The sequence below is a fragment of the Ostrinia nubilalis genome, chromosome 2, assembly GCF_963855985.1.
Source record: "Ostrinia nubilalis chromosome 2, ilOstNubi1.1, whole genome shotgun sequence".
NCBI classification, from domain to species: Eukaryota; Metazoa; Arthropoda; class Insecta; order Lepidoptera; family Crambidae; genus Ostrinia; species Ostrinia nubilalis.
The window spans coordinates 10,458,853-10,476,760 of NC_087089.1; the positions used below are offsets into that span (position 1 = coordinate 10,458,853).

Below are 17,908 nucleotides of genomic sequence, written 5' to 3' on the forward strand. Positions count from 1 at the left end.
ACTCTAATTTTGGAAGACGTAGGTAAGTTTATATTATAAAGCCCGGTCTGTGAGCACGTAGAATTTAGTCCAATGACCCCAAGCTACCCATCCTTATCGCTCGCGCGTAATTATGTTGCTGTCGTGCTCGCACACTTACTGCGGGCGCCCGTCGCACAGTCGCGACAGCGACAAAATTCTACGTGCTCACAGACCAGACTTATAGAGAATAAGAACCATGGGTTATCAACACAATAATTAATTAATTAATTTAATAACGCACTGATACCCGTATTCACAAACGATGCTTGCTTACATAAGTGAAGCAGCAAATAGAACGCACAAAAACGTTGAATAGAGCTCTTGATTGGTTCGTGTGTGACCGTCCACGCGCACTGTGAGACCTCATACCTACTGATGTTTGTGAATACGGGCATTATTCTAGGACGACCCTTTTCATTTATATTATTATTCATATTTTCATAAGAAGGAAAAAAGAAAGTTGAGAATGAGTAAATACGCTCTCAAGTCTAGGTTCTCTACTCCACGCCTAGCTAGGCTGTAATGTGTAGTACCTAAGGCGACATAGTCATATAGGTAGGAAGGAATAATTTGTAATAAAAAAAAACAAGAATGAATGAAATACACAAAAAGAGACCGTACAATTTAGGCGGTCTTATCTCGAAATAAGCGATCTCTTCGGGGCAACCTGAATAGAGGACACTTCTAACTATGTATAGCCCGACCAGGAACATAAAAACCCTCGCCATGTTGCGGAAAACTAATGGTACTAATAACAAATCAAACATTTTTTTTATAAAATGTTTACGTAATCCAAGGTGTATGTATATCAGGTATCCGATCCGAGGTATAATGCATTAATATATTGAATGGCTGTGTAAAAAAATACCGAGTAGATTTATTAAGATTACTACTGAATTGAGTTCCTTCGGAGGAAGAAGAAAGTTAAAGAAAATACAAAAAATCTGAACAAGAGTAGATTCAGCTATGCTAGCGCCACCTTCAGATGTTCACTGTGAACCAAGTTAAACTTTTTAAATTATTTCTATCTCTGTCAATTACTGTCTCTCCCTTTCTTATTTTTTTTTTTAAATTTTACGATTCTGGGTTCAAACTCTTTTAATAGGACAATGCCAAAGATCATTACAAAAAAATGTCTTTTATAGTCAAACGAATCTGAAACGTTGGCCAAAATTGGAATTAATGTTAGTATTGACAGTAGCGCCCTCCTACAAATATCCTAATTTGATGGAACCCTTCCCTGGCAAGAATTGGAACTATTAACCGAGTATCGATAGAAGCGCCCTCCTGTCAATTTCACAAAACTGTGAACTGGAACAGTTCAGTGTTGGATTTAAATAATTATATTATCTTTGCTACTTATGTCAAAACTGACAATCACGCTTAGTGACAGTGACAGATATTGTTTGGATTTGGGAATGTGTGAGTGAGTAATCAAGTTTCGTGAATTTATTTGCGAATCTTATTGATTTTTCTTATTTTCTCTTGAAATCGCAAGTGTTGTAAAGATTCAGTCAGTGTACAATTAGTCGTGGTCAACGATGGGTGCAGCATTGGGTCTTTGTTCAGCAGCTCAGGTACGTACCCACATAATGGATTTTCTGGTTTACTTTTACAAAACAGCACCTACCTATCAGTACACAAAGACTTTCTTGTGGTTTTCTAAATCTAGATCAAGAATCAAGTGATATCCTTTTAGTACTATTTGATAAGAAAAAACGTTCTAATTCAATTATAGCTCAGCCATGCTACTGCAAGGAATAATACAATTCTGATAACATTACGACCTTACACAACAAACCAGCCATTGCCACGGAAATTAAACAATTCAATTAATAAAATACTAACAATTACGAAAAGCTCCACAAAAGGAAGCTAAAAAGTGCTGGAGGCATCTATCATGTACCAACCATGTACTAATCCACCAGCTCGCACTAAGCGTTTCGATGACTCTTTTATAATGCGAACAGCTAGGGACTGGAATTCGTTGCCTGCTGCTGTCTTTCCCGAAAACTATAATCCGGGCCTCTTCAAGGCGAGAGTGAATAAGCACTTACAGGGCAGATATGTACCATCCTAGACTGCATCCCACTTAACATCAGGTGCGATTGTGGTCAAATACCTGCCTTGTTATGCATAAAAAAAAAAAAAAAAAACTACCTACCTAACTATGAAAATCTTGTATTTATAAAATGTATTCCTGTAGAAAGTCACTTTATTTATATCCTAAAATGTCTTCCAGAAGCATATTATTTTGAAAGTACTAAAATTAAATATATTTCCTTTGTTGTAATGTAATAATAAATTATATTTTCAAAAACGTCTTATCTCATTGTGTATTGAGTGCTTTTGGTTTACTTTTGTTATCTCTGCTTTACAACGGCTATTACTAGTTACAGTACTAACACATCAAACAATCATCTGAAAAGCCTTTTAGTATAGTGTTCATTTTATTATGTTTGTAGGACTTTATATTCTCTCAAAGCAACAATAAAAATACCCAATTAGGGACTAATTTTATCTATAACTATATTTATGTCATAGATAGATTTTTTTCCCTTTTTTCTACTGGGCACTCTGGGCACATGTTCAGAGCCCCGCAATCCAAGAAAAATGTCTGCCCTAAAAATATTAAAAGTAAATTGTGAATAACAGACTAACAGTCGTGCATAAATTGATGAAAAGACAAGTTACAGCTAGATTAATTTTTTTAGTAAAAAGGACTCCTTAATCCTACTCCTTAATGCCCAGGCCACTCATAGTTAAAGTTGGCTAATGGAGAATGATTCATAGTAAAACCCATCTTTTTTCCTTAAATTAGTGATTGCATCATCAGTCTTCATTCAACACTTGTGTTTCCGCATTATAATCGGTAAAGAGCACTAGTTACAGATAAGTAAAGAAAATTAAGTCCTACATCTCCGTTTGAAATGTTTTTGTCAAAACTTTGAAAATGGCAAGAAACCATGTTGCCAAACATAGACTGTAATAGTAAAATTAGGAAACTTTTTGACTTGCCTAAATTTGCTAACATATCCTTGTCAAAGTGAAAAATAGTTAATGCATATTTAACAGATAATAGGACTACAAAGTATGACCTTGGTCTAATAGTCATTTAGCATGGTGTGTTTTTTATTTTAGACTAGCTTTCCGCCCGAGGCTTCGCCCGCGTGGAATTTGTCTGTCACAGAAAAACTTTATCGCGCGCGTCCCTGTTTCAAAAACCGGGATAAAAACTATCCTATGTTCTTTCCCGGGACTCAAACTATCTCTATGCCAAATTTCATCAAAATCGGTTGCGAGGTTTAAGCGGGAAAGCGTAACAGACAGACAGACAGACAGACAGACAGACAGACAGAGTTACTTTCGCATTTATAATATTAGTTGGGATTCAGTCATGTCTAGTCTACTTCCTTTATTTGAGAAAATTGATAAGTAGGTATGCTTAAAGACTTAATGTGTGGACTGTATAAATAATTTATTTTCATTGATGAGAATATTTTAAATAAAACCACCGAATAGAGACATTAAATATTACTTTATTCACTACAGCAACAAATACATAATTATTTTGTTAATTTAATGCATGAACTCTGCAAGAGCTCAATAATGAAGACTACACATACCTAGGGCCTACCCAATACACCCTACGAAGTCCACCGGAGCCTAATACCTAACTTGGACTTATTGTCATAACTTGGACATTAGTCTGCAGCTCCATCTCAGGATCCCCTCCCTGAGTCGTTTATCCTCCTCCTATCAGGTCTTTAGTCTCCACTGCAGGAGCACGACCCTCTAATTCACCAGAGGAAATAGAGGATTTGGCCTCCCTACATAGGTCGTTTGTATAGATATAGATTGTTTCATCCACGAAGACGCGCCCCACCATTCTTCCGCTAATGTTTGAGGGCTATCGGTACACGCTAAATTATCCATAAGTGCACACGCACACTACAATAATGTCGCTCGGATTGCTCGAATCAAACTCCCCGCACCCCGCGCTTCCCTCGCCCCAGATATTGGTGGGGCGCATCTTCGTCATCTATAAACAGCAAAATTGTCTGGCATCCAAACATCCGTTTGTATTCCAGCTGGCATGCTGCTGCGGGAGCACAGCTTGCTCGCTGTGCTGTGCAGCGTGCCCTTCGTGCACCAACTCCACGTCTTCAAGGTTGATGTACACGCTCATGCTACTGGTAGTGATGGTAGCGGCCTGTGTCACGCTCGCGCCGGGATTGCAGAACGAGCTACGGAAAGTGAGTATGTTAGGGTGGCAATAATCAGGTTTCTAGAGAGGACATACTATTTCAATTGGTACGCCCATGACGTCAGTTATTTGTGCCCGTCTTGCACCAACTCTACTTCTTCAAGGTTGATGTACACGCTCACGCTACTGGTAGTGATGGTAGCGGCCTGTGTCACGCTCGCGCCGGGATTGCAGAACGAGCTACGGAAAGTGAGTATGTTAGGGTGGCAATAATCAGGTTTCTAGGGGGACATACTATTTCCATTGGTACGCATATGACGTCAGTTATTTATAAAATCTGATACCTGCTGCGTGCCCGTCGTGCACCAACTCTACTTCTTCAAGGCTGATGTTGTAGTACACGTTCATGCACTGGTCACGCTCGCGCCGGGACTGCAGAACGAGTTACGGAAAGTGAGTATATCAAGCAGAAACCTTCTACAGTGGGCCACCGAAATGAATAGCTAGAACTGTGAATCACTGTCAAAGCCAGGGCGCTTATACACGTCCCAAATAGCTAGGCCTACCACCACTTCGGGATAACATAATATGGGCTGATGCTGAGAAGAAGTGGCAGAAGAAACTCGGTCACCTTTGTCACTGTACATTATGTGCTGTCAACTGTACATCAAAACAAAGCTGGCCTCTTGTTCCAGCTCTAAATCCTCATGGTTCCTTTATTACACAATACACAAGCATGTAGCAGCAGCAAGTGGTGCTTATGAGTGACAGAAACATAACTCATTAATTTATTTTATTTTAGGTACCATTTTGTGCTAATTCATCGACGGCGTCTAACTACGTAGTACCTGGAAGCTTAAAGGTGGATTGTGATCAAGCTGTTGGATATTTGGCTGTATACAGGTATTTATTATTTATACTAAATTACTAGAATAATTCTTTATTTTATATTGTATTACATAAATCGCAAACATTCGTTCGAATTAATCGCTTAATTTATTTGCAGAATCTGTTTCGCAACATGTCTCTTCTTCGTTCTCATGGCGCTCATAATGATTGGTGTGAGATCATCCAAAGATCCTCGAGCTGGAATACAGAATGGGTAAGCCTGTTTTTGTTCTGCTCTACAGCAACATAATGTTTTTCCTATAATTTGTACAGAAAATGAATACCAGTAGGCCAAGGATGCGCGCTGCAAAAAGCTTTTCTCGCGCCATTTTATCGATTTTACGCGATAAGCTCATAAATCGATGCGGGTCGCAGCTGAAGACTGTTCCTTTCCTATATGAACTAAGTTGGGCTATATTATCATTATTAAATCGTAATAACAATTTTATTTCTATTGTCACCCAGGTTCTGGGGTATCAAGTACCTTGTGGTGATTGGCGGGATAATAGGAGCATTTTTCATACCGGAGGGTCAATTCGCTTCCACGTGGATGGTTTTCGGCATGATCGGTGGCTTCTGTTACATAATCATCCAGCTCATTCTGATCGTTGACTTCGCTCACACCTGGGCTGAGAAGTGGGTTTGTAAGTATATTTTTTTGTTTTTGCTTTGAAGTTTTAATGAATAAAAGATTTGGTAATTTCGCTGAGCATCGACGTGACAATATAGCAGGAATTTCTTAATTAGATAATTAGTCTAATGAAAGCGACGGAAATAATTTATCCGTATGTCTTAGCATACACAAGAAGAACGGTCACGCCCCATACAAAAAAAACCCAGACCCGACAGAAACGAGACATACCTCATTTTTTTTGTCATGTCTTAATTAGTTAAATTATATATTTTTTATATTCGAAATCTATGTATAACACCAAAATATTACCCTTTGTTTTTGTTCAGGCGTTATACAAAAACTAATACAAAATGCCTATTTATCACCAAAATTGGTAAATGTATGTATCTAAATGACTATTACAGCTGCTATGGAATGTATCTAGCTGACCTGGAGATACAGCCGGATTATACAGGGTGGAAACGAGAAGTTACAAAATCCAAAAATTCTATGTTACCAGCTTCCATAATCTGTAACCTATTATTTGGTACCATTTGAAAGAGCTCGTGAAGCACTTTCAGAATCAGTAACTAGTTTTTCGATATCTTGTATAGTTTAGAAATAATCGAGTGAGATTACTTATCGTTTCCACCCTGTATAATCCGGCTGTATCTCCAGGTCACCTAGATACATTCCATAGCAGCTGTAATAGACATTTAGGTACATACATTTACCAATTTTAGTGATAAATAGGCATTTTGTATTAGTTTTTGTATAACGCCTAAACAAAAACAAAGGGTAATATTTTGGTGTTATACATAGATTTCGAATATAAAAAATATATAATTTAACTAATTAAGACATGACAAAAAAACTGAGGTAGTCTCGTTTCTGTCGGGCCTGGGTCACAGATGACCGTTCTTCTTTATGAGAGGATTGTTAAAATTTTGTTACAGCAAAGAATGAATGAAAAGTATTAAAATTCAAGGCTCTTATGCATTAATCGTGAGTAACGTTAAATATGTGTTACTACATGAAACTTTTTAACGAGTTCTACGAAAGTAACAAATATGTACACTGCTTACGCCGTGTGGTTCCGACAGAGTACAATAAGATCAGCTCCCACATTTCCCGTGGATATCGCGACTATGCGATCATCAGCTCTGCCCAGGAAGTGAGCTGAATCTTCCATTTAGAGGGAATGGAGGATTCGACCTCTAATATTGACAGGCAAATTAGAGGATTCGGCCTACACTCCCTAGGGAGAACTTATAGGCGATTATCACACTGCGCCGCGCTCCACCGCGGTCCGCGTGATTTCATATAAAAAATCCCGCGCGCAGACGCATTGTCAGTGTGTTGTGCCGCGCGTGTTTTCTATACCTACAAGATGAGGTACTTGCATACAATGATTAAATCTGTCGTCCCGCGTACCGCGGCGGAGCGCGGCGCAGTGTGATAATCGCCATAGATATTCAAGAGTCATGCTCCTATAGTGAAGACTAAATGGTTTCATGATGATGATGACATTTAGTGGACGCTATTATGTTCTCCCCCCAGCCAACTATGAAGAGTCGCAGTCGCGCGGCTGGTACGCGGCGCTGCTGCTGGCCATGCTCACGTGCTTCGCGCTCGCGCTCACCGGCATCGTGCTGCTCTACGTCTTCTACACTAAGGTACTGTCCCAACACTAATGTACGGTCCCAACACTAAAATACTGCCCTGATATTAATGCACTGTCCCAATACTATGATGTACTGTCCCAACACTAATGCACTGTCCCAATACTATGTACTGTCTCAACACTAATGTACGATCCCAATTCCCAACACTAAGCCTTAATCTTTACACACACGAAGGCTATTATGTATTAGGCTTTACGTTTTCATCATCATCATCATTTCAGCCATAGGACGTCCACTGCTGAACATAGGCCTCCTCCAATGATTTCCATGTTGATCGATTGGTAGCGGTCCAGCGCCTTCCTGCTACCTTTATGATGTCGTCGGTCTACCTTGTGGGTGGACGTCCCACGCTGAGTTTTCCTGGTGTAAAAAACGCGAGACCGAAGGCTAAGCGATTGTTCGAATTTCGAAAACCAGCAAGGCTTAAAAGTAATGCATCAAAAAAGTACGGGCACTGGGAACCAACCTTGCGAGGCCGAAGGCCGAGCGCCGCGTAGGGTATATTATCAGCTAGAGACCAGCTAGGCTAGTTATTACAATAGGCTAGATGGCAAAATTTCAATTATTTGTCCGTCATACAGATATAATTAGAAAATATTAGACTCATATTTTTTATTTTCTTTCATAATTAAATAATAACACTGCTCGAGTTGAAATGTCTCGTAACGTCACTTTTGAGTAGATTTTTTACTCAATAGTGACGTCACGCGACATTTCAACCCAATATAACGCTGTAATGATTCGATACGTGTCCAATATTTTTTATTATCTGTCTTACGGATTAAATCGAATTTCGATTTCATTACCCAGTCATCATCCCAATTAAGCATTGTGTGATCATTATAACTGTATCAATGCAAGCTTTCAAGAGGAGAGCGTATCTTCACCTTAACGGCCAGCAACGCACCTGTAACGCCCCTGAGTCTGCGGGTGTCTATGGGCGACGGTAATCACTTACCATCAGGTGATCCGTCTGCTCGTTTGCCTCTTGTCACATAAAAAAAAAATTACTGTACAGTCGGACGGCTGCGGCCTGTCCAAGTTCTTCATCTCCATCAACCTGCTACTGGTGGTGGGCGCGAGCGCCGTGTCCATCCTGCCGGCCGTGCAGGAGCAGCAGCCGCGCTCGGGGCTGCTGCAGTCGGCCGTGGTGGCGCTGTACGTGGTCTACCTCACCTGGTCTGCGCTCGCGAACGCGCCGGCTGAGTGCAACGGTGTCAATAGCGGCAAAGATCAGGTATGTTGGTTGTTGCTGTTGTTTGTTCGAATTTATTGATTAATTTTATAGACGACTGCAGTATATTAGATTACATTTAAGCCTTGGGCAGACCAAACGCGGGGCAGTAGCAGCGCAGTTTGAATGCGGGCCCGCGCAAGTTGTAATACAAGAAACTCTTTGAAGTATGTCACACCAAATGGCAATGCCAGATTTTGTATGGAAGGTGGCGTCTATTTTTTTTCGCGCGGCCATCGACCAAACTTTTTGATTACAAAATAGTGTACTAAACCAAACTTACTATGACATGTATACCTCTAAACTCAGTCTGAACTGAGTTACGAGCGTTAGAAGTTTGATGATTTACATACTAGATTTGCTTTTTGCGCGCAAGTTTTGTAAGAAATTGCAACAAAATATTGCGCTGATTCTGCTCCACACTGATGTCTGGAGCCTTTAATGGATGGTATTGTTTGTTTACACATACAATGTCACTATTTTGTTGCAATTTCTTACAAAACTTGCGCGCAAAAAGCAAATCTAGTATGTAAATCACCAAACTTCTAACGCCCGCGCTCCAACCGCACCGCACTGCAACTGCCGAAATACAAACGAGGCGGCGCGAACGCGGGCCCGCGCTGTTGTATTACTATGGCGGCCATATTAGCATGACACACCGGACGCAGGGCGGTAGCAGCGCGTTGAAAGCGGTTTTCGAATATTTAAATTTTTGACAACCGCCCGCGTTGCAACTGCTTTGAAACTGCGCTGCTTTCAGTGTGCCTCAGCCGCGTTGCAACTGACCCACACTGCTTCTGACCTGCGTTTGGTCTGTGGAAGCCTTTAGTATGCTGTGGCCTGTAGCCTTTTTTCGCCAAAGCAAAGATGAGGCGAAAGAGAAAAGACGCGATAAGCAATTATTAGAGTTTCATTATTTACACGCCTCGTATCCGCTCTGCTTCAGTGAAAACTGTTGAGCAGAACTCCGTTCCACTTCAGTGGAAAACTGCCCTTACCAGTCTATTTACTATATTTAAGATATCTATGTGACAACATGAAGCAATAAAGATATGACGAATTGACGACTACATGTTTGATGAACAGATGATTGTCTATGATATGTCGCAGTGTTAGCCTAGGCGCAGATCACTGACTTTTAGTTGGGTCGGGCTGTTAATCACTATGGACACGTATAAAAGTGCGCATATTACACCGATTTGGTATCGGACAATTCTCCATACAAATTAAAATCGAGCCCAAGTATCGGCCAACTAAAAGTCGATGGTCTGCGCCTAGGCTTAATCTTGATGTGTCATCGTCTGATCGATCGAACCAAGATGTATAATGTAAAATTAAAACCATTTGGAGAAATGAGTCATTATTCTGTAGTACACACAGGCCCCTATTCAATGTTACAGTAACACAAAGTTGGAAAAGGCATTTAAATGTATCATTGAAGCCTCGTCTGGGCTTTTTAAACTCAAATATAGTAGTGTTCCCCTCAATGGCGTCAATTTAAGATAACAATGTAAATTACCCATTCATCTATTGAACATGAATGAAATTTAAAAACGGTACAAATACCTTTATACTTGCGTAATTTCCTGTTGCCAAAATCGATGAAATATCTATTATATGTATGTAAGAAATGTATTGTCGTATTTGTTTATTATGTAAAATATATTACACGCATAAACATAACACATAATTTTTTGAAAATGCATAACCAGGAAAAAATGCCGCAGTTTTGGGTATGTATGTGGTGTGAAACAGCTTTTTTCTGTAAAAATAGTTTTCCATTCATCTCACCAAGTCCCATATTATGCATTTGTCTAACTACTTAAATCTTGTATCATTTATTTAACTTTTCATCCAAATAGTGCACTGAACACATCTTTTATATTTACAAACCATCTGTACAAAAGATTGCAATTTTAGATTATTTTATTCAAACTTAATTTAGATAGACTTTTTCTTTACTGTACGATACCGTTAACCAATTTATTCAGTCTTATTTATTCAGATTTCGCATACATTTTACTATTTTTATACAATTGATATGTATTATGATAAAGACCGACATAAAGACTTCAGAGAGAACTTTTATACTTTAGATAGATTCTACTTTTTAGTCTAAAAGGGTCTGATTTTACCTTAACCTGGCATACTGACAGCCACTATTTTGATTTACTCTAAGCGTAGTTTTTACTATATTATGTAGATTTTCCATCCAATTTATCTCGGAATGTGACCCCTCAATGTACTTATTCATAATTAAATATCTTTATTGTTAGGGCTCTTTCAGATTACCTTTTTCTCGTGTGTATCATCTCGTTTATACTCGTGTATCAGACATACGTCTTGTTCACTACTAAGGATAATGCGCGGGCCGCTCACGAAAGTTCTAGAGAAGCATCAAAGACGTGCGGGTGCGCCAAAGTAAGCACGTAAAACAAATGAAAACGCATCAAACATTATCTGAAAGAGCCCTAACTTTCGTTTCGCGCCGCCGCGACTTGATTTCAAAATGGCGGATTACCAAATGTGAAAATTAAATCTATGTCAAAATGATTTTAAACCTTAACCCTTATCTCCACAGTCGTCTTTCGACAAGCAGCAAATGATCGGCCTGGCCATCTGGGTGTGCAGTATGCTGTACTCCAGTATGCGCACCGCCTCATCGTCCTCCAAGATCACAATGTCCGACCATATTCTCGCTAAGGAAGGAAATGGAGGTGATTACAATGTTTTTATTATGTTACGTGTCTGTTTTACACACAATACCTACTCGCTTTCTAGTAGAGCCTGATTTTCTACTTATTAATATTATTCTGTCTGTGGTAGTACGTAACTCTAAAATTGTCAAAAAAGTGTTGTTTTAATGAGAGTTCGCTGGAGACATTAGAAGTAAATATCACTTCAGATTTCAATCTCAATCTCTCTCCTTTTATTCTTTTTCGTAACTTATGTTTAAAATAACAAAATTCTCCATCAAAAATCAAGTATCTAAAGTCTTTTATAAATTCTTCGATAAATTTACATTAAATTATTTACCTATCTACAGGCACAATATTGGTCTAATTTTGTTTAACATTTATTTATTGAACTCGAAAAGTCTCTACTAGAAAGCCAACACTGTTTCCTTGCTTTACAAATTGTATTCAATTGTTGTCACCAATCACGACGTGCTAACAAATCTCCTCTGAAACAAGAGAAGCACAATGTCTGATATCACGGAGACGGTATCATATCTATTATCTTTCCTGATTTCTGTACTTGATTTCCTTGTGTTTATTATATTTATTTTCGTGACACTAACTCGAATATTGTGCATTCCTTGCGGGCGAATCGCGCGGCGGCGGCTAAGGGCAAGGAGGGCTCATTGCTAACGAAGGTAACGCCTTGACTACATTAGCTTGCCCCACCTTGTATTGTCGCCATAAGTTGACAGTGTAAAGCCGGGTCTCCAGCGCGTGTTTTGCCCTACATAATCAACAAAAATATGTCAACATTCAACATTTTTGTAGGCAATGAGGGTTTTCGCGTATGAAAGACCCGCTTGATGGCGGGACGTGGATGTGGGGTCTGACTGCTGCGTGATTGGTGGATTTTGACATATCTGTCAATGTCATGTCAAAAATAACCAATCATGCAGCATTTGGACCTCGCGTCTACGTATTGCCATCTGGCGGATTTTTCATACGCGAAAACCCACATTTCGTTGAGTGTTGAGATGTTTTTGTTGATTGCGTAGGGAAAAATACGGGCCTGGAGACCCGGCTTAATGTAGCTCTAACACTATCACAACCTCATGCTGCCATGGGATTCTGCTGTGTGGTAAATTATGAGTATTGTCATTTATTACGTAAAAAGGGTGCACTAATGACAATATTTGCCTGATGTCTAGTCCCCCATTTTTATGCTGATAAATGTTTATGTCAGCTTATGTCTATGCAAGATAAGTGACAATATTTTTATGTTTAGCCTTGTCTGTTTGACTGGACTTTTACGTGTGTTTCGATGGTGATGGATTCTTCTGTAGTTAGAGTTTTAATTAACAATATCGCAATTCGCAACATTAGAACGTAACTAGTTCGCTCTTCATGCAAAAGTCAGTGTCATAACTCTTTTTTTACACGCGAGATATAATCCTATGGTCCTTCGTAAAACTGTATCATATTCTTGTTCATTTTTAGTTCTTTGACAGTGAATAAGGACGAATGAAATCAATATATTCATCCTTTTTCCGAAGCACGACGGGAGTAACGCATATTTCAATAAAATGAATGGTCAGAACAACACAGTAACAAAATGTATGAAGTTTTTTTCCTAAAACTAGAAGATAACTAGGCTAGGTATATCAGTGTTTAAATATATGCCTAGTTATAGCTACCATATAATACCTTGAGTGATGATTACAAATATCTAAAATCTTTGGGAATTAAGTTTTTGATTACTTGAACGTTAACTTGCTAGCAATCAAACCAAATAAAAAATATTCATTCAATTTTCACCAGTACTTTAGTACTTATGAACGTCAAAGATAATAAAAAGGGGGGCACTTTACGTGTCTCCTTATCTTTTGAACCCTACCAGCGATTTTCAGTCATCACTCAAGGTACCGTCCTTTGACCAAAAAGCTAATAGTCGTCTCTGTGGCATGCTCACGAGCAGGGTATGATTGTATAGAGGGCGCTGACGGCGGCGAGGCGGGCCGCGAGGAGGCCAAGGTGGTGGACAACGAGGGCGACGGCGTGGCCTACTCCTGGACATTCTTCCACGTCGTGTTCGCGCTCGCCACCTTGTATATTATGATGACGCTGACTAACTGGTTCAAGTGAGTATTATGAAGAGAATTTTGCTATCAGTACAGTCAGCGCCAAATGTTCATGACACCCAGTAGCCAAAAATTTCGCATTACGTCTTTGTGTGTCAACTGTTGGCCACTTTGGGTGTCGCGAACTATTTGACGCTGACTACCCCGCACGTTACCCGCACCAGCATGTTACTTTTTTAACATCAACTTTATAAACAAATGAGTCCGATAACAGTAATTATGATTACGTTTTTCAAGATCAAGTTTTTTATGCAGCCAAAATGTAGCTCAGTCAAAATGGAAGCAGCTGAGCTAAAAATCAAATCGTTTTTATCTAAACACGGCCGATTAAAAAAAAGCACGTTTTCCAAACTAAATTTTTTGTCACAATAGACTCGGAATTTCTTAAAAGTACCTGTAAGATAAAACTCGATTTCGGAATCATAAAATTAAATGTTAGCATTTCCATTATTCTTTGTGAAAAACTGTCTTATTCATTCTAGAAACACTACATACTTCTTATTCTTTAGTAAATTAATTGTGGCTAATTATTATAATAAAAAATATTTATTACAGCCCAAGCTCAGAGCTGTCCAAGGAGAACGTCGCTTCCATGTGGGTCAAGATAACTTCCTCGTGGCTCTGCATCGGGCTTTACGTGTGGACCCTCGTGGCGCCCGCCGTTTTCCCCCACCGCGACTTCAGCTAAGCGGTTAGCTCCTCCCAAGTTACACGTCACAATAACTCAATATAATCAGTAATCGGATAGCCGTGACGTATATTTTAGTATTCTTAGTACATCATACTTATACTTCACTAGCAGGGCACGTCGATCAATTGCCTATGATAGGTATCAGCTCAAGCTGCATCTTACGTAATCATAAGTACATAATTTTTAATGTTTCTTTTTATATTAAATGGAAAATTAAGAAAAATGCGTGATTTGACACGAGAAAAAAAATTATTCCCTCGCACTGTTTGTGCATTTTATGGATTATTCTATTTTATGCATGGGATCAAGAATATAATGTGGTTGAAACAAAGATCTCAAATTTCGTTTTATTAGTCATAATTAATCCGTGTACATTTCTATCGCATTTGGGTATCTTAAATTATATTACAATTGTTTATCAATATTTCTTTAAATTGTTTGACTTGTCATTAGTTTTACTATAAATGGTAGAAATAGATTTCATCAGCTTTACTGTAGACATTAAATTTAATATACTACCTACTCCCAACAAGTTGTTTCATTGTTCAGTAAAACACCTTTTTAAAAATATTACTTATATTTAATTATAAATCGTCATGATATGCATTTATTCTTTTTAAATTACTATCTTTGACTACATCATATTTCACTAATTTAGAATATTTCTTTAGTAACTTTCTCCAGTAACATTGTACATCTTTGTCAGTTAAATGCTCCCAAATATGTTCAAATCCTCTTTCAGCGATATCTCTAGCCAAAGAATCATTTTCTTTGAAAAAGTTTATGTATCTTTCTATTTCTAGTTGTGATGCATTTGGAGAAATAGGTACATAATGCACCCAGGGCTTGAGGGATGGATAGAAAAATTCTAGCCAGTCTTCACCCACATGGAACACTAAAGATTTACATAAGAACAGATGTTTGAAGCGGAAACTTGCAGCAACTCCTCTGTAATTGAAGAGGTACTTGTATCTGCAATGTTCTTCAAATGACACTTCTGAAACTGGCTCAGCATAAAGAGTATCCTGAAAAAATTAAAATATAATCAGATAAAGAACAACCAAATTGAAAGAACAACAACAAATTAGGTATACTAACTGCTTCAGATTTCCAAGCCTGATTTTTGGTATATTGAGCATCAACAAGCTCTGGCTTCGAACGAGACAATAATACGAGGGCATCTCTCTCTTCACTGGTTCGGGAACCACGGAAAAAAGCTTTGTCTAGCTTTTCATCCCATGGCCACCTAAAATAAGAAGAAATATTTTAATTAATAAAAAAAACTATCTGCTTGTCTGCCACATATCACATAAAAAACAGTGATGAAAATATTTACAAGTCCCATACTTATTAGCTGCAGTTGCAGAAATTGAGATTCTATGCTTATCCCAACGGCCTATTCCAGTTGGGTAAAGTGATATGGCAGGACCACCTTCCCAAAAACTCCAAGTGGGATACATAATGTCATAGTAGTCCTTTGTCTGTAAAAAAATATTTTTGGTCACAACTTGATGATTCTATTTTGCCCATTAAAACATACACAATCAATAATACTTATTATGACCTTACTGAAGGAGAAAACTGGTGCCTTCGGATGTCCCCACATGTGGTTGACCTGCGGCCAATCTCTGGTGTTCAAAGAAATTTCCAAGTTTGGCATTTTAGGTGCTATAGCAGATAAGTAATGCTCGACGCCTGCACATCTTGCTGGGAAGTGGCAGTCTTTTTGTCTGTACAGCTTGCCATCTATTATCTGAAATATATTTAGAAAAACACTCTTAAAAGTTTACATACTTGATTAAAAAGAATAATTGAATGCCTCTTTTACAACCTAACACTAAGTTATATCAAAAAAATACTGACACATTTTTTTCATCGTAACCATTAAACCATTCCTTGCAATCCTACCTGGTACTTGGTGCCTTTCGCAACAGCTATGGCAAATTGTTCTTTTGTGATACCATCACTAAAAGGCTGAAGGTCTTGCTCAATAACTGCACTGTGACAAGAACAATGTTTCTTCTCACAGGGGGTGTATTTTTCTAAGGCTGATTTAATTTGTTGATTTACTTTTGTACTCCAGTGATTGTTTTCTGAAAAAATAATTGTTTACTGAATGTGGTACAGCAGTATGCTGTCATTCCAATTAATAGTAGAATTAACTTGTAGATAACAAAACCATTACTGTCCTACCTTTACTGTACATCCCTTTGTTCGAACATTCGCCTTCCTTGGTACAAAAGTTTTCTTCGGCTCCAGTTTTCGACGAAGTCACAAAATATAACAATGCTAAATATAGCCATGTCATTTCTCTGGCTTATTCGCATAAATGCAATTAGTTATATTTTACTAAATAACTCTCCGTTAGCGTATAATTTAATTAATAACAAAAATTACAAAAACTACTTTGAGGTTATGTTTTGTTTACTACGACGCCGATATTTTAACGTTTGTATGAACTGTCAGTGCAGTTGTCACTGTTAGTCAAAATAACTGGAAAAATGTATCTGTCACCGGAAAATAACAAGACTCGTAAGTTGATCAATTTTCTAGGAAGTTGATCAACTCTCGGAAAATAACAAACGGCAGTTGAAATGTACTATTTAACGCATCGAATTTTAGCTAATTGGTCAACTTACGGTACCTAGCCGTAATTTAATAATTAACTATATTGCTACAAGTAAAATCATCCACAAATGGGCCAATCGTTGCCCAGAGTACTATTTGACGGTACACTATTAACCGTCACTTAATACACTTTTCTCTGATTGGTCGACAGCATTAATTATAAGCATTTAGCAAGTGTTTATTCATTGAGTTACAAACACTTAGATTATATTGTTTTAATATTTACATTTTAGAGATAGGGATATTAAAGTTCGTCTATGCTATATAGTTAAATAAATGAAAAATGTTTAAAAAAAAATATTGGAGCTTAGAGTTTTATTATTGTAAGTTATATTAATAATAAATAACTAAGTTTGTTTATTTCTACTACTACAGACTGCATTTCACTCATCATAAATAAAATGACGCGTTATAATGAAAATTATTACCACACAAAACAGCAATTGCTAATTTTACTACTATAAAACTAATAGATAGATTTGTTTACGTTTAAACCGGTAATGGCGGCGGCCGGGTGGCGGGGAGCGGTATAAAAGCACGTGAGTGTTTTATCCAATCAACGTGCACCTTGCCTTTGTCAGATGATTTAACGGCAAGACACCGTAAATTAATCAACTTACTAAAATACATACGTTAAATAGTACATTTCAAATGCCGTTTATTATTTTCCGAGAGTTGATCAACTACCTAGAAAATTGATCAACTTACGAGTCTTATTATTTTCCGGTGACATATCGATCATATCGATAAATCGGTAAAATTAGCAATGAAGAATGTTCACTAATTTTGTTTTTTAGCTTTCTGTATTCTCTGTTAAAAATAAAAAATACACGTGAAAGAATTATTTCGATACGTTAATTAGTTTCCAAGATATTGAATTTTAAAAGTGCGGGCGGCGGCCGGCCCGCCATTTTATGCGCGTGACGTCATATTACAACGACTGGCTCATATTTGTATGGGTGGAATCTTGCAAACTGAATTAAGACCCACTTCCAGGCAACCGATTAAGCTGAAATTTCGCAAACACATGTGATTTGGATGACCATGCAATATTATGATGACATGGAGCTGATCTGATCATGGAGCTGGAAGGTGGCCATAGGAACTCTATAATAAAACGAC

At 38.2% G+C, this 17,908-nt stretch overlaps 2 protein-coding genes across 6 annotated transcripts; one reads left to right on the plus strand and one right to left on the minus strand.

Annotated features, from left to right (window-relative positions):
- The first annotated feature begins 1,415 nt into the window (after positions 1–1,415).
- On the plus strand, positions 1,416–14,690 carry LOC135082862 (probable serine incorporator). 5 transcript variants are annotated; one of them, XM_063977651.1, is made up of 10 exons: positions 1,416–1,598; positions 4,113–4,277; positions 5,031–5,131; positions 5,235–5,330; positions 5,582–5,760; positions 7,290–7,405; positions 8,433–8,651; positions 11,230–11,365; positions 13,320–13,467; positions 14,023–14,690. In XM_063977651.1, the coding sequence occupies exons 1-10, from the start codon at positions 1,563–1,565 to the stop codon at positions 14,153–14,155; spliced, it is 1,329 nt and encodes a 442-aa protein (XP_063833721.1). In that variant the 5' UTR covers positions 1,416–1,562; the 3' UTR covers positions 14,156–14,690. The 5 variants fall into 5 exon arrangements, with proteins under 5 accessions (XP_063833721.1, XP_063833693.1, XP_063833702.1 ...); XM_063977623.1 differs by lacking the exons at positions 1,416–1,598; positions 4,113–4,277 and adding exons at positions 4,377–4,477; positions 11,998–12,024 and having other exon boundaries at positions 13,305–13,467; XM_063977632.1 differs by lacking the exons at positions 1,416–1,598; positions 4,113–4,277 and adding exons at positions 4,377–4,477; positions 11,998–12,024.
- On the minus strand, positions 14,494–16,665 carry LOC135082895 (O-glucosyltransferase rumi homolog). Its single transcript, XM_063977661.1, has 6 exons — positions 16,352–16,665; positions 16,067–16,251; positions 15,723–15,911; positions 15,506–15,639; positions 15,257–15,404; positions 14,494–15,183 (listed from the first exon to the last, which is right to left on the minus strand). Exons 1-6 carry the CDS (start codon positions 16,464–16,466, stop codon positions 14,743–14,745), a joined length of 1,212 nt encoding a protein of 403 aa, XP_063833731.1. The 5' UTR covers positions 16,467–16,665; the 3' UTR covers positions 14,494–14,742.
- Between the last annotated feature and the right edge of the window lie 1,243 nt (positions 16,666–17,908).